This window comes from Tauraco erythrolophus, chromosome 12 (genome assembly GCF_009769465.1).
Source record: "Tauraco erythrolophus isolate bTauEry1 chromosome 12, bTauEry1.pri, whole genome shotgun sequence".
Lineage (NCBI taxonomy): Eukaryota > Metazoa > Chordata > Aves > Musophagiformes > Musophagidae > Tauraco > Tauraco erythrolophus.
In genome coordinates this window covers 14313150-14331390 of record NC_141476.1, presented here as the reverse complement: position 1 = coordinate 14331390, position 18241 = coordinate 14313150, and the positions used below count along the sequence as shown (strand labels likewise).

Here is an 18241-nt window from a genome sequence, read left to right as displayed (position 1 = left end):
TGAAGTTGACAAAACAGAAATAGTTTGGCAGAGGGACCCAAGTGCCGAGTACACTGCAAATCCAACCATGCAATTATACAGATTACAGAAGCGATCGCAAATAATAACAAGAACACAAAAACTTGGTTAAAAAATAGCTAATTAAATGGCTGCCTGTCAAACCTCACCATCCAACAAGAACAGGACAGACGGTTTACAGCTGAAGCACAGGATTAACACATGAAAGATGCAGGAGTCGTTCCTGCTGCGTGTAGTGCCTGAGGGACTCCAACACACCGTGCCCGTTTCTCTTCTGCGGAGTCAGGATAGCAATAGTCCACTCTGTCATTTTTGTGTGCTCTATTTTGATGTGAAATATTTGGTGTATGGACATTTTTCTTATTATGTGCGTTAAAACACATCATAGCACCGCACCGTGATGACAGTAGACATTTTTACATGCCAACACAATTCAAATAATAATCATGAGACAATTGAGTCATTTTTGTAACATCAAAGGTTGATATTTAAACCTTCTCAGTTTTTCATTCTACCAGCCAGCCAACCACAAAGCATATCAATATCTGAAGCACATTGATACAGTCATTAAAAAGCACAAGGCAGCATACATGACAGACCTTAGCGTTAAGGACTGTCCCGCTAATAAATCCTGCTACTACAGCTTCCAAAGTTAAAATATTATGAAACTGAATTTCTAACCCAAAAGCCTCACTGGAACTGGAACTGTATTATTAAAAGAGAAAAACGTGATTAACAAGAGCAAGTTACACATATTATCAATTGTCCTAACAGTGTTTTGCATCCTTTTTATTTACAGATGATCTCACACTAGAACCAGAGTTAGATTTTCCAAAAAGTACTGAGAGCTTTCTATAGATTTGTGCTCCTTAGTCACTTTTCAAAAAAAAACCTCATGTTTAAACTTACACTTCTGCATTTTTCTTTCATATTTTAATGCTGTTCATGCATTTATTTTCCCCAGTTTATCAAGAATTGCACTAGTTCTATTTTAATTAAGCTGAATATAGGGGAAACAAAAGACATTTCAACTCAAATATATTAGGATTTATGACAGTTTAGAGAAAAGTTAGAAGGGAAATGAAAGCTTCATTAAAAATTATCTCTCTCTACAACCATCCTGCAACAAGAACTGAGAACTCTGTAATAAGCAACATGTTTGCTGTATCATTCATCTACACTAAACCAAAGGCCATCCACTAGAATAGGAGTGATGACTGATGATTTGTTATCAACCTGTAGCCTTCCCACTCACTGAAAGCATCCCAGACTACACAACAACAGCCAGTCTTTATAGAGAGCAGACAATATTAAAATCTACATTTTGCCAATTTTCTCAACAGGTATCCTCCTTCCTTATCTGATGAGTCAAGAAATTTACTTTATTTCGGTGAGGATGAACCTCTATTGTTCACAATGGCTCTTTTCTTTTTAACACTATTGTAGTGATATTAAAGAGCCTTCAATACAGCAGGCTATGGAAACAAGCCAGTTTTACCAAAAAAGAGTTAATTAAAAAGATAGTGAAACATATCAAAGTCACTATGTGTTCCTCCATGATTTACTGGCCTGATCTTATACATATAGGTTGCAACAAAATTCTTCACAAATTGTTTTTTTCACTCAATGTGTGCAGCACTCTTCTAACAAGCAGACATCAGGCTAAAGTATTACACTCATTTACCACCCTATAGACTACCTTAAATAATTTCTTGAAAAACTTTCCCTTTTATGTATCTGTCCTGGCTATTATTTCTCTATTTTCTCTTCTATCAGGAGTATTCAAAGTTTGCATCTGGAACACAGCAAATACATCAAGTCTAATTTCCTGTTACAAGCAACCATTTCATATAGCTGGTCTCAAACTTACCAAGATATTAAACTCCAAAAGTACTGTCCTTCTATCTTACTGAAAACTGTTTTAGACATCTCAGTGCTCCCATAACTAGAAATCATCTAGGCTAAACATATTCATAAATTGCTTACGACCATCACTCTGAACCAGCATTTTTCAGCTGAACACACCCCAAAATCAAAATGAAGTAAAATACAAGTTCTCAACTGCACCTCAAATAACAACATGTAGTTCTACTGAAAATGAGATCTCACAGTTTTCAGTTTGGTACTTCACTATCAAAGTTATTTTCATCTCTTGGTCTTCTCAACTGTCTGTCAACATCATTGAGAATTGTATTGAAGATTTTTCAAATACATTTTAAATTAATGTCTTGCTCTTTTTTCCATAGGGCACTACTACTGTTACTTTTGAACATTGTGTTTACTCGACAAATATTTCTGAATTGCAGTAGCATATAAGCTAATTAAGAAACAGCCTGTATTATAAAACTATTAAAATACTAAATTACTATTTGGTATTTTAAATACAAAAACATAATGCCACTAAACTGTCAAAGAATTCTATTTTTGAAATAACCAATAAATGTTATGCCTTGATAGGAGGGACACCGTATCAACAGGTGTACTAGACCCACTTGGTGTGGAAATAAAATAATTTACCAACTAGACCAATAATAGAAGTCATGACTGGCACAAGTACGTAGCAACAAACAGAAGGAATTCAAACATTAGCTCAAAGATAGAAAGAGGAGGCAAACTAATAAGCATTAACAGTGATGCGCCGATCTGATTTTGAGAGGCAGAAAAGTCTAAAATAAATTACTCCGATATTACAGTAAGGCTTTTTCAGATGTCGAGAACAAGAGAGGAATGGTCCCTGTAACTGCATGCATGTGACTAACACTCTTGAAACACATCAAATAGATGAGCACAGGCCAGATCATGGCTTAGAAAAGGAAGTACACAACGCGTGAGGGAAAGAGAGGAGTTCCTCCCTATAATTACTTGCAACAGTAATCTCAAAGCTGTAATTTATAACACTTGACCCTTCTTACAGATGGATCTTTTTTCATTTAGCTAAAAGTCACCAAAATATTTTCTTTTCAGTGCTGCAGTTTTAAGAACAAAAGACTGGAAGGTGGGACTATATAGGAACTCTTCAGATTGCAGGAGGGAGACAGTCAAACCTGTCAGCTGAGCTTGGTTTGGAGATCACTATGGAAAGTTTTGGAAATAAAAGCCTGAAAGCAAGTCTGTCCAGTCTGAGAAAAGTGCAAGCAGAGGCTTGCCACTAGGAAAGGCAGCCCATGAAGATACTGAACCTTCAGCCATGTCTATCTGTTTCTGTGTCAACATCCTCCTCCTCCTCTTTAGCAGAAGTTTTAACTGTTCATCTTACATTTGATCTTTAAGTTCCAGCCCAGGAAAAATAAGCCCTGGAAATAGCATCTTCACATCTTAGTAACTCAGATGTATCTTAGATCCCTTGAAACGTTTACTAGGGAATGACCGAACTATACTGATTTGCTTGCCTGCTAGTTTCCTAGTGATCCTGCTGTTCAATAAGGATCATTTGGAATTTTATTAAACAGAAATACAGGAACTTTTGACACCGGTAATATCCTCTCAGCTGTATCTCTATCTTTAACCAAGGTGCTTCTACCACTATTTTGTAGCCCGGAGAGTAAACGGCCACTGAATTAAACATACAGTGAATTATAAGCTTGAGATTCGTAAAGTCCCAGATTCTGTGATCCATAATAATCACTTAAAGTCCTAAATCAGCATGAATAAAAGTTCTAAAACTTCTAGTGCCCATGAGTTAATTTATATAGTTTATTAGGTTACTTACAAGAAATCAATTCCCTATCCTTCTTGTAACACAAGGCTGTATTACAAACTGCCCAACAGAAAGCAAAGCTTTGCAAAAGAAAATTGCTTGTAGAGGTGGAGAAGAGGAAAAAGAAGAAAAAAAAAAAGAGAGAAAGAACAAGATAAACCGTGAAATAAAAAACCTATTGCAGATAGAGGTGTTGTTTTCTTTCCCACAGCTAAGTATGTAGTACAGAAGTTCATATACAATAAAGACAAGATGTTGCCAGAAACTCTAATAATTAAAGTATTAAAGTGGATTAAAGATAAATCATAGAATCACAGAATGGTTTGGGTTGGAAGGGACCTTAAAGATCATCTAGTTTCAACCCCCCTGCCATGGGCAGGGACACCTTCCACTACACCAGGTTGCCCAAAGCCTCATCCAACCTGGCCTTGAACACCTCCAGGGATGGGGCATCTACAACTTCTCTGGGCAACCTGTTCCAGAGCCTCACCACCCTCAGAGTGAAGAATTTCTCCCTTATCTCTAATCTAAGTGTCAGTTGGTTTCCACTGTGGAATACTGAATTAAAAATTAACAAGTGTCTCCATCAAGACTGCAGAACTATTTGTCTTACAGTATGTTTATGTTGTCCAATTTGCCACTTCCATTCACAAAAAAAAAAAAAAAATCCACTATTTCATATTAAACTAGCATCATCATAAATGCTTGTATGGGAAAAAAAAACATTGATCCTTCTTAAAATGGTTTTGCAAAAACAATCCTTATATTTCACATTTGTTGAAATTAATAAGTACATATCTAGCATATTCAAACTCTGCCTTGGAACTTAAAAGTAAAACTTGAATTCTTTTCTTCTCACCTGTCACCAGCAGCAATAACATTTACAGGGCAGATCAGTGAAACTGTAGAGTTTTTGCAAAGACTGAATATGACCTATAACTATTCTGTCCGCATAAAACTCAGGATATAATCCAGCTATGTTCCCCAGAATTTTCTTGACAATGCTAAGAAAAGAATAAAAAGTCTTAAAATAATGCCTTTGTCCTTAAGATGTGCAAGGTTCCTTGTTTAGGTTGCCTCACACATATTCTATGAATAGACACAATAAAAGTATCTGTTGGACAAATACGTTCTTAATGAAATCTTTAGACAATTTTTAGACACCAAATTAACATATCTCCCAGAATAAATCAGTGGAGGTTTTTGTGCAACCTTTACAGTGCTGTAGGTTAGTTATATAATGACAATCAATAAATAAAAGTATATAAAAGAATCTAAAAGCTACAACACGCACCGAATGTTCTAAAGTTTCTCTTACAGTTACTAAAAAAAAGTGTCATCTGTCTCAAAGCATGATGATGAGATAAATGAATGATTTACAGTAGTTTATATTATGGTCACGTAACTTTTACGTCTTCATCTGATCCTGCAGTCCTTCTGCACACAGAATCACTGACCACAATAGTATTTTTTCAGATATTAACATCCAAGCTGCGTGTGTTTTGTTTAAAATACTCCAGTGCTACATCTGTTTGAAAATAAAAGTGCATTTCACAAATCTACATGAATACTCACTCAGAGAATAAAAGGAAAGCTCAAATCACTTAGAGACAAGCTGTGCTAAGTAAAAATTATTTTCAATCTGCAAAACTAAAAGGTTAGTACAGCTGTGAATATTTTATGAAGATATTGTTAAAAACCAAATAGTACTTACTGTTCAGAACTGTTCTTTGTAATGTCATCTGCTCAGCCTATCAAAAGTGTACACTAATATACTGTTCATAAAAGCACATTTATTTTAACACACTGAGATATTTGTGATACTAAATTACACTAAAAAAAAAATTCGAAGTGTTTTGCCTAGTGAAGCCTGAGATATGCAAGAGCATTTTAGCTTGGAACAATAGTTTTGAACAGTACTGATTCTCTCAGATGCTTTGTTATGGATAATAATAAGTTAAGGTACCTTTAGTACTGATTTTAAAAGCAGAAAAAAAACCAACATGGTCTGATCTACTTAAAAAACAGACTCCTCCGCTTGAAATCTCAAGTACCATTTCTCTTCTATACAAGGCCTGTGTATTTTGGCATTAAAAGGAGATTGTGGAAAATGTCATTTATTTTCCAGAAGGAAAAAAGAATTTACCACAGTAGAATTTGGCTCAGCAAGTTTTAAGTTCATATGGAGAGTTTACTTGATACTCTGCCTTTAGGAAGAAAGGTGTATCTCAAGGATTGTGTGTATGTCTGATTTACCAAGGTCAAATCCTGCAGTCATGAGGTCTCGAAGCTCCTATAGCATCTACTGATAAATAACTGGGGGGAAAAAAGGTCCCAACACTTAGCTGAGCAACATTGGACACTTATCACCTTGAGATAAACAAAAATATTAACCAAAGAAAACACAGATGACTGATTTTTACTAGCTGGCTGATTTCCTGAATACTAACATAATCTTTTACTGTCCTACTATCATAAACTATGTGTCATAAACGCATTACGAAAGAAAAACAGCCCTTATGAATCTGGATATGTGCAGATGAAAACCTGCATTACTGCAGCAGGTACATGTACCAGCGAGCTGTCCCACACCTACTCTTTTCCCATGTTTTCTGAATAACATGTTTATTTATACTACGAATCAATGCACAGCACCATAAAATATCCCATCACCAATAAAACCCAAAGAAGCTACAAATTGCATTTTTTCATTTCTGCATTTGATTAATTTCCTGTAAAAATGAAATTGAAAAAAACTGAAGATCAAGTCCTACATTTTGATGTAAAAATCAGATATTCCTAATGATGTAAAATTTCACCTTATGAAGAAGCATAGGCTTGATTTAAAGTTTAAACATTATTTATTCATCTGTAACTACTGCAGGCTTACACAAAAAATTATATCTGATACACACCACTATAAAAGCATCTGCCTTGACATATACAAACTATTCACAACTGAAAGTCCTGGCAACTAGCCAACAGGAGAACGCAGGCTTTTCTGCTGTTTGACAAGGGTACAGCTGCATTAATGCTGGGGAAGATGAGAAGAAAGTCCTGTATTATGTTTCTATAACAAAATATCACTGTTTCATTAATATTGTAAAAGCTAAGATTAGAAAGATTATTCACTTGCTCACTTTGAAGGTGCAGCCTAAAATTATTCCTATAGTATTTCAATATTATCAGGAAGAAGAAATGGCAGTAACATGTTTGTTAATTTTCAGCCATTGCCCCATCCCACTGCAGCACCACAGATGCATGCTGAATTCTTTACAGAGAACAACTCGTTAAAAAGAAACGTGTGCTCATCTCCACCCTACAATCAGCCATACAGAAAAGATTCTCTGGTCCGCGGGAAAGAAAGAGATCTGACGATAATGCTTAAATAGCCCCCATCATGAAAGTGTCAGAAAAAGCAAGCCTCCAGGCAAAACCCTCTCAATATTCATGCTCAAGGAAATACTCCATTTTGTTTTCAAAGTAAAAGTAAGCTCTCATTGAGAGCTGAAGCCTGGGAAATGCACTTAGTTTAGCAAGACTGGATACTTCCTGGTTAGATAGAAACAAAAATGTTCACTCAGAGAAAGAAGACAAGGGATTTCTCAGCAGTTTGTGAAATCCAACCAAATAGCATTTTCAGTTAGCCTATAGAGAAGCTGCTAATACCCTCAAAGTGATCCTTCAAGTGCCATCACATCATGTTCTTGATAAAGGAAATGGGTGTTTTCTGAAAATTTTTTGTTTGGATTCATATCATCTAGCTCTTTCTGAAAGTAAACATGAATTCCTGCGAAGCTGTTGTCCACTACCAGCATTTAGAAAGATCAGAAGGACCGAATAAAGAGGGCAACGCTATTTAAAACAAGGAACATTTGGGAGCAACTCAATCCAAGACAAGATTATAAATCTCCTGTGCTGCTATTTCCCTATACCTTCATTTGCAACTTTATCTTTTTCTGGATTATAACTTGTGTTTCAACTGAAAAGGCCAAAAATGTAGGTTTGTAACAAAAATGTCAAATAGAATCATTATGTCATTAAGCCTATAGCCAATTTAGAGGCTTCTCTGTTGAAAAGTGAAAAACTCCTGCACACCTTTTAAAGAGTGCTGCATGATACTTTTCACACCTTGCTCTCAAGGATACGGCATCAAGCCAGTCAGTCAAGGAAGCAAACCTGCTTTTATCCAATGCCATCAGTTACAGAGGATTGTAACTTTCAGAATACTGTTTCATCAAGAAAGATTCTTCTGCATGAAAAAGTGGTTTACAATGAGTGGCAAGAACCACTGCTGTAATTTCTACACAGACAGACCAGAACGTCTGATCTTGAGATTGTAACAGGCCTGTCACCACGGGCACTAATAAACTCAACTTCTCCAAATGTATGCAATCATGCCTTGACTTAACTTCAGTGTGTAGTAACCATTCCCCCGAAAAACTCAAATCATATCATGTAATTTCATGTCTAAACTAGACATGCCCTCTGCCATGCCTGAAGGATTGCAGGCTGTCATGGCAAATTCCTTTTAGCTGCTTTGCCATATAGTTCAATAACTTGGACATAAAAATCACACCAAAGGTTAAATTCCACAGTATACTGGGTCTCTGCTCAGGAAACAAGCAAATATTTTACTGTGGCGTAACTAAAACACAGACAACAGAACTTCTCCCACACTTCAAGCATTGTCAATTACATAAAGAACAGAATATTAAGAAGTGAAAAAGTCAGGAATTAATCAATTTATCAATAACAAAACCTCTCACAGGGAATGAGTTTCAATATTTATATGAAGGCTGAAGGAAAAGTTTCAACTTTTTCAAACAACCCTTCCCTCTTTCTAGAGTTTTTTATTCAGAAATTTAAAGTACCATGAGTTGAGAATTTTTTTTTTTTTTTCCTTTAGGTTCTGTTTTAAAGATATGCATTCAATGAAACTCTCTTTTCTTTCAGAGGATTAGGGAACCTGGGAGAGGACACCTCCAGTTCGTTAGATTATGAAGATCAATAGGTACAATAAACACAACTATACTTAACAAAATATTTAAGATACTCACAGCTGAAACATCTGTAGACAAGCAAACATTTTTAGTAGCTATGTAACAAATACAACTAATTTGCTTTAATAAGTTGCCAGTATATTTAATTTTTCTGCATCGACGTTGCCATAGCAATTCCTATAGAAACCCCTGAATGCAAAGGAGTAAAACCTCTTGAAACTCTTGTTCCATTAAAGCTCCATTCAACATATCAACTCAGGACAGAAAAGGTTCACTTATCTCTACTTCTGCCAGCAACAGGTTATGTTTTCTAGTCTCTTCAATATAACTACAGTAACTACATTACAGTAATTTCAGCCCAAAACCATTTTACAAGAGCACACATATTAAAACTTTCCTATCCAAGCACATTAAAAAAAAAAGCTAATACAGCTTTTTTAATGTCATATAATACAATATAATACATTACGACTGAAAAGATTGTCACAAAGTCCTATGAAATAAACAGCTGTATAAGAAACTTTGAAGTTTTTCCACAGTTATTTATGAAACCACAAGGAATAACATAGTGTGCTCCAGTAACTCGTATCAGAATAATCTTTAACGTAAGTTTGCCAGAGATTATTTGCTTTTGAAGAAATAAAAATTTTTGGGCTATTCGCCCTCACAGATATCGACATATTCTCATCACGTAAGCTAGTACAGTATCTTTTTTTTTCCCAAAAAAAATACTCTATTATTTGTAACAACTTTATAATATATAGTAGTGACTGAGTGTTATTTTCCATATCAAGTCCCCCCTTTTCTTTTCTCCTTTGCAAATTCTTTTGCTATATAATGCCATTCCCTTCTAAGGGTTTTGGCAAAATACTTGCCACTTCCAATGTTTTGCCTTACCTTATGTTTCTTCCATTCCTCATATTTGCTACCGGTCTGTTACACGTTCACACAAAGCATTGCAACATACAGCAAACTAGCAATCCTAACACAATGATCATAATACATGTAATGAGTTGCTGTAGCCATGCAAAATTAGGTAACCAAAAGGTGAGCTTTTCCCAAAGTTCAGAGAAACCAAATGAAGTATCATCTTGAGCTACTTGGTGTAAAATTTGATTCTTCTCCCATATTTTCTGCAAATCTGTTTCTACCCGTTTTTCTTGATTAATGTAAGTGCAACAACTTTGATTAATAACTGCACACAATCCTCCTCCTTTAGCCAATAAAAGGTCTAACTCTAGTTGGTTTTGCAAAACCACTTCACTTAAAGAGCTTACTTCCCCTAGAACATCTTGTAGTGCGTCAAGGGTGAGATTTTCCATTTGTTCTAATTGGCCGAAATGTTAATAATCCCTTTTTCCCATTCACTTACTCCTAACAAAGGAATTAACCATCTCACAAAACTATGAAAATCAGTATCTCGTTCTACTAGAGGATTTGACACTTCTTGTATATGTTTCCAAGGGGGTGTCCTCCATATACTGGTCAATGAATCAGTCTGGCTATATATTTTAGCTCTATTTTGGCTATATTTTATATAGCCATATATCTCATATGGGGTATGAGATAACCCGTTGTACAGGTTCCTTCCCAATATTGGGGCAAGGATTTCCTGGCCCATCCATCTCCACATAGCCACCACAGTCCAACCAGTATGCATTCATACAGGAGGCTATGATTTAATCCCATAATGATTGGACCTGGACACCCTCTAGTCTCATTTAGTGTGCATACAGTGCCATTTAGTTTTTTCATTTCTGTATCACTAAAGTGTCCTACCTGTTCTGCACTACTATTGACTCTTCTAATAAAAATTCCCCCGTAATCTATTCCCTGTAGATCAAACCGCATCTTCGTATTTGTATTAGTACAACTATATTTAGGCAAGTGTGGGTGTAGGGGCCCTTCTTCCAATTTCCAACAAAGCGTTTCCCCAGTAGGAAGCTTAATCTGCTGGTTACCTGGAAGACATTCTCCACCTGTTTGCCAGCGCATTCCTAGGCCATTGGGTACTAAGGTGAAGTTAATGTTATATGGCCAGCTCCAGTTTAGAAACCTCACTGGAACTCTGAAAAATGGGAATTCCATATTACTTTTGGGAAGAGCTGTACTTATCCAACAATCTGACAAGCTGACAGTTTGAGAAATATTCGTGGTTAAACGTAAAAAACAATCTGCTCCCATGTTTGCCCCATGTTTAGACAAAATCCTAGGATGCTAACAACAATCATTGTCCATCTTTTGGTGGAATACGGAGTTTCAGTGGTCCAGTAGATGCCAATTCCCACCGTGGTCTAGGGGCCTTCTTCACTCTGGTGTGATGTACCCAATCTTGACTGCCGTGTGAGTGGTTAGCAAAGGCTGGAGCGGATCTTCCCACTCTGGTTCCAGAGGTGAACCTGAAAGACATCTGACATACACATAATCACCAGGTTCAATATTGTGCACGAGCCCATCAAGACCCCGGGCTCTAGTCCCCAAAACCAGCTTCTCTATTTCCCAAAGCTGTTTTTGCACTTATTATCTAACCAGTTAATATCTCATCCCCGATTTGAGTTGATGTTCCCACCTGTACAACGTGGGGTCTCCCACACACTATTTCCAAAGAACTTAGCCCTTCCTTCGTTCTGGGCTTAGTCCTAATTCTCAGGAGTGCTAAAGGCAATGACTGGTGCCAAGATAAACCAGCTTCCTGACCTAATTTTACAATTTGCAGCTTAATCAGCTGATTCATCTTTTCTACTTGACCACTTGATTGAGGATTACGTGGGGTATGAAGCTGCCAATCTATTCCCAAAAGCTTACTAACTTGTTGAACAATCTTTGCAATAAAGTGTGGCCCCTGATCTGATGAGATTACTATGGGAACCCCAAATCTCAGTATTATTTCTTGCAATAGTATTTTGGTAACTTCCCTGGCTTTATTAGTTTGGCAAGGGAATGCTTCTGGCCACCCTGAAAAGGTGTCCATCAAGACCAACAGGTATCGAAACCCCCTTTTCTTGGGAGTTCTGAAAAAATCAATTTGCCACTGTTGTCCTGGATAATTCCCTTTCCCTATTTGGCCGGGCCAGGCTTTAGTTCCTGTTTTGGGATTATTCTGCAAACAGACTGCACTGCTGTGTTACTTGCTTGATAGTGCTACACAGGTTTCCTGCAAATATCAGCTGACTCAGATATTTATACAGGGCCTCTGTTCCCCAGTGGGATTTTCTATGCTCTGCCATAACTACTGCCCATAGCAACACAAGGAATATTATTTATTACCGTGGGGAGTTCTTGCCCATCTATCTTTTCCTATCTTCCCCCCAGGTCTTCAATTAATTAAGGCCTTATTATACACGCTAATATTAGGTGGTATAAACTTTAGATGGTATAAACTTTACGAAATACACGGTACCAGATTTTACAATAGATGACAGTGATTATGGCAATGCCGCATACAACCTGAGTTACCGTTAGCCGGGGTACAGAACGTACCCAGTTACCACCTTATGGGGACTCAAACCCCAAGTCCCCTCGTGTAGGACATCTCCCCATGACTTACAGGTCTCTCCTTACTTGACTGAGGACTCAAACCCCAAACCCCACCTTTCCAGGGGTAGGGTTCTTTACCTCGCGTAGGACGTCTCCTCATGCCTTACAGGTATCCCCTTACTTGATTAAAACATACCTGGTCTGCCGATGATGGTCCTTGTCTGTCCCCGCGGTGATCCGAGTGAGTTGGGGAGTCCTCCTGAGAAATCTCAGGGGCGCCCAGAGGAGTCCCGTCTTCTGCAGGTCCCGCAACCGGACAGAGAGGGTCCCACGGGTCATCAAATTGACGCGCGGAAGGAAACTCCGCAACTCCCGGAGAGTTACAAAGCGGGTATATGTTTATTGCAGCGCTGGGTGCAAGGGGGATCTCTCCTCCACAGACTTGCACACCGTATCGCAAAACAAGCGCCTCTTTATGATGCAAAGTCATGCATATTCATTAGCATAGGCTGGATTATTACAATTCATTCAGGGGAGTTATTACCAGATGTCGTGAACAGTTCCCATTAACTTATTTGCTCCTTCTCAGGTCGTTCCTCACGGACAACAGGGTTCCGGTTAACAGTTCTCGTTATCTTTGTGGCTCTAGATGGCTACTTATCTGCTCCTCCTCAGGTCAAGCCGCCCTCACGTCATCATTCAGGAGCTATAGCGGTATTTTGCTAAACTATTTCTGTGTTGCAATGCCTGGCTGAGTGTTATTTTCCATATCAGTAGAAGATTCACTCTGACATGCAGAAACTACTAGTTTTACACTAATTAGTTATAGTTTTTTTTGTTACATTGCTGAATGTTAGCAGTTGCACAATTGCACATCGTTTCATTCTGTATTTTTATCACGTTTGTTTTTTTTTTTTTCCAAGACATTCATCACTTACGTTTCCTCTGAATCTTTTTTAATGCCATGCCTTTAAATCAGGGCACGTTTATCTCTGCTCTTACTCTTGCTGATAGCTAATGTATTTGGGTTTCAAAGAGGTATATTAATTAGGGTTAGGATGTAGACATACACTGCAGTATTTCACTGTAAAAACTGAAAAGCTTGCTAATTACAAAAACAAGAGAAAAGGCTTTTTCAGTCTGAACATAGAAAGCATCAAAACACAAGGACAATATTCCTACTTACTACAGCAGCTGAGGTAAGAGAGTCCTAAACCACAAGGGAAGAAATCAAACAGATGTTGGTTTGATCAGTGATGATGCAAAATTATTTACCGTTTCCTTTACGGTCATAGATACAACAACTACTGTTGGTAGCCAGCAGAGCGACAGGAACATAAGATAAACGGTCCTACTTCTTTTGAATATGTGAAATATGTTTCTGAAGCTGTTGGATTTTTTCCAAACCACGTACACCATATCTCTTGATTAATAAAATACCATCTTGCTTTTGGTACAGCACTTTTCATTTCCAAATGATCAAAAATGCTGTTCTATGATTCTACGAAAAACTGTTACGAAGAGAGTTCACTTCATCCAATACTATCCCCACCTCCAACTAGAGTCTTTTGCAATAAACACATTAACAATGTAATGACGCTGCAAAGGTTCGTTGACAACTTTATTTGTCCAACAGCCCTGCAGGCACATCTCCCAACCTTGACAACTTCAAACTGAGAAAGAATAGGTATGCGGCGAGGTGATGAGCCAATCTCTTAGAAGTTGCATATCGGTGAAGAACACAAAGAGCTCAGCCTTGCAAGTCTGATGCTCCAGTATGGGCTGTTAAGCGTCAAGATTAACGATAAGAAGCTTCTCTTTCTCATTCGTAAGGTGTCAGGGAAATTAAGTGAAGCAGCAGCCACATCCTATGTATGGCATGTGACCTCATGATCTCAATCGGAATGTAAAGAACAGAGATACAGCACTGAGCACGCAGGGCAACAGCAGAGGCATCATCTTGTGGCAAGCAGGTACCACTCCGTAGCCCCCACACTCCCACTCGAACAGACTCTGCAAGGGGCAGAGCTGATGAAGACTGGTTTCCTGGGGAAGCAGGCCCTGTGTTTCGTCCCACCCCTCAGCACGCTCCTGCTCTCGTTACCTCCGTGACACTCTTGCCATGAAAGGGCTGTGGTTAGTTTAGAGCAACACATTTGCTGGTAGGCTCCTGCCAAGAGAACATAAGCCGGCTGTGCTCTGGCAGCCTTCCTCACAACGGCGGTACTAAGTGGGGTCTCTTGCCTCCACCCATACATAGTTACGTTAAAACTTGAGTTTATTGGCTCCGATGTTTTTTATATATTTTTAAAAATGAAACTGGGCAATGGGTTCAAAAGTTACTAGCAAGAGACAAACAGCACAGTCATGTACCATTTCCTGAGGAAACTAGGCTTTCTTTAAACCACACAATACATCTTGCTGTAAAATCTGACTTTTCTAGGTACCTTGAAAAGTAAAGTAAATGGTTTCATAACTTCCAGCTCCCACTCCTGCTTAGGTTCTACTGAGAAAGACAAAAAGTTAGGGGGTTTTGTTTCTTTTAAACTCAAAACGTGTCATAACTTTTTTCCTTCAAGTAAATCTATGGAAAAGGGAAAAAGTCTGTTCTTCTTTCAATTATCATTATAGAATCAACGACCCTACTCGGGGGGGAGGGGGGAAGAGTGCAATGATTTTTCCCAAAGTTCGCAAAATCAGGTGGCTGTTCTCAAGAGACAAAAGTTTTAAATCACTAGCAAGTAAAAAATATATAATGTTAAACCTAAACCACAAAGAAATATATACTAACACTGTATCAAATATGTAAACAATGACCATTCCAAACTCGACTGCACTGTGAACATGCAGAAAAGAAACATTACAGTATTTTTAAGTTGTCTTTAAATGGAAACCTGATCAGAACAGTTACATCTTCGCTCTAGCAGAATAGGAATGGAGTTGCAGTACACTTGCAGTGAGTGAGTTCTACTGTGAGTAAAAGCCTCAAACAAAAATTTTCCCTATAATGCATTCGAGATTTAACTGATCGCAACAATGATATTAAGGCATTAAATTATCATAGAAGACATTTATTGTAAGCATGCTCCGATATCATGAGTGTAAATCTTTGCACACTAAATTACAATGTCTAATAGACAATAAACACATAATAAAAAGTGGATGTCGTGACACCTTTACAACAGCTTCAGACAAAAACCTCTCCATTCTTACAGAAATCTCAAAGTGTATAAGTCACTGTGTAAAGAACCTGAAATTCTCGATATTTGACTTTCAAATAAATACAGGTATGTTGAAAACTGAGCTTGTTTTCCTACACAAGTCAGTACTGGCAACCAAGGAAATTCATGTGCTTTGTTAAAATTTCCACTTCATGAAGCGTGTAACAAAGCAAGACAACCAGGCATCCCAAATTTTGCTCCATAGACCAGTTTTGTTTACCTGAGCAATTTCTAAACTGCTAGATTAGGCTGAGAAAAAGCATCAGCAACGTCGTCAGGTGAAACAGCTGCTCATTCCACCAGGCTACTAACTACCCTCATCCATTCACCTAGCAGATGCAAATCTTAAATCAACTGTAATCTGATGATGGATGAGACCGTTCCTGGGACTACCAATAGCTTAGCAAAATAGACAGTCACTGATCCCTTGCTTGGCAAAAATTATTATTTGTATCACTGATTAAAACACCTTGACTTGAAATGGGCAAGGAAATAATATTCAATATCTTCGATGGAACTTGGTAACACAAAACCATTTCCTTTAAATCAGGACACTAGAGATGCAGAACCCAAAACAAGTTTTTGCCAGTTCTAGAGTCCTTTGTCAATCTTCCTACCTACCCTGCGTGACAATTATGTGTTTCTGTAGGTAGAACTCAGTTGCCAAAAGGCTTGAGGCAGTAGCATGGTAGGAGGAAAACATGATCACATCCCATCTGTACTGTTTATTAGAAAAACAAACAGACAGAACATTCATGGACAGTGTTCCTCTGGGAGGCAGGGACAGCTGCTTCAATTGCATGAAGTTGCCACATTAATAGAGGAACATAAGAAACCACAAAGTTACCGTATACAGTTTTTCAAACTGCAGTGTACAGAGTAAGGGAATATTTCACATTTGTCTTGTTGTAAACAGGCTATTTAGGAGCTGTAAAAGAGACCTCCTCAGGCTGACAGGAAAAAACTATGCAAAGCACATATATAGACCTGAAGGACACTGCTGGTCAAAAAAGTCCATGGACAGCATACATATGTACTATGAGCAAAACCATACAGGAATAAAATTCCAAGAGGAAAAGAAGAAATGGTTTAGGTGCTAGAAGAATTTACCTTTTCAACATCTTGATATAGATGTTAAAACCAACTACTATGAAACCAAGTACTGTAATATTCAGTCCTCCAAAACAAGGACTAACACCAGTGAGAGAAGTTTGGCTAAGCCTTAAACAGAATTAAGACATGATACATTTTTAAAATTAAATACCCTATGTAGTCACTAGTCGTCTACACAGAAAAACAAAACAATAAACATCTCTTGACATACTGTTGTTCAATACAGCCCCCTGCTGTGCAAAACATAAAACCTGTAATGCAGTTACCTTTCTGTCACTGTGCTCCATCTTTCTGTAAATTACTGTGTACTCTCTCACTTACACACATGATCTCACACACACAAGGTCCCGATGTCAAGTGATAACAAAAGAAATTAAACTTCCTCACAACTCCCTTACTCCAGTAAACAGAAAATGAAAAGATTCTGAATGGACAGGTAATTAAGCAGTATATCCATTGTAATACATACCAGAACATTCCCTTTAAATTCCCTTCTCCCTGTGTTTAATCACTTTTTTTTTTTAAATCAAGCTGTAAATGGTGAATACAAACACGTTTTTATATATATATACACACATATATATAAACACACATACGTAAAACATCCTCCAACTATAACAAAATAACAAGTCAGAATGAGGAAAGGTTCATGATTCATTTCAAACCTCTGTTGAAACGAAATGCAAAAGAAGCAATTAAGTACTCTTACAGAATACGTGACCAGGCAAACATTGGCTTGTGCCAGATGAGTTGCAGATTAAATAAAAAACGTTGAAGAGGGAAAATTATTTTTAATCACAGAATATAAAGACCATGAAAAGGAGCCTATGTAACCTCTGGATTAACCATATGATGCCCAACAAATTTTAGATAGCTTTATCTCCTACAAGAATTCATCAGGAAGATGCTGTAAAACAGGCATCGCCATTGACTAACTGGATCACTGTAGAAGTTTCATCAGATCATATTTGGACACATTGGAAGGCAAGAGTTAGAGGGTTTATTATCATTCTGTTATTTCAGGAATAAGAAATCAGCATATTAGCAAATAAATGTCAATGCTTAATGATAAACTAATTTAGCCTCCTAAATCCTTATTTTTCTTCCTGCTTCCTTCTTTATTTGTATGGAGATTGGTGGACATTTACCACTATTTTCTGTTGTATTATGGAGCGCCCCCGTGCCAACACAGGGGAGAAAGATGACAGTGTTCCTTAGGTCAGCTGTCATATTCAAATCATTTTCTTACAACACTTAGCTATAAAAATTTTCAGGGCCTTCAATAAAATGCAGTTAATTTAACCAATCCACATATTCTCCAGCCTTCCCTCCCCAGCCCCAAAGGAAAGACCAAGATGAAAATCAGCCTTTTGTTTCTGGTCCTTTGTTTCCAAATACTACAATGTTGAAATGTACCCATAGAAACAGCTTGTTTTCCTTGACAACTTTATCACCAGCTCCCTCTACAGTCAGAGGATTAACTAAAAATGCATAATCACTTATTATTTGGGGGGAAAAAAAAACTGTGTAAGTGTCTTAGGGTATTAACGAGAAGCTCAACTGTACTACATGTTGAACAAGTGCATAAAATAATAACAGACTGTTTATAAAAAACAGATACTGGAGCCTTAGTGAAAAGAAATCATGAACAAGGACAAGAATCTCTAAAAGAGAAGCAGGGTGAGCATACAGGAAGCAGGTAGTTGGCAATG

General features: G+C 37.6%; 2 protein-coding genes across 2 annotated transcripts in view; both read right to left on the bottom strand.

The window, feature by feature from the left end:
• ARHGEF3 (Rho guanine nucleotide exchange factor 3) overlaps positions 1-18241 on the bottom strand; it is a 118576-nt gene that overhangs the window by 87734 nt on the left and 12601 nt on the right. The window lies entirely within an intron of this gene.
• LOC147527980 (syncytin-A-like) lies at positions 9508-12685 on the bottom strand. Its single transcript, XM_086619235.1, is given in 5 exon segments — positions 9508-9644; positions 9647-10051; positions 10054-10216; positions 10261-10551; positions 12392-12685. Coding segments are annotated over 5 exon segments (1290 nt in total).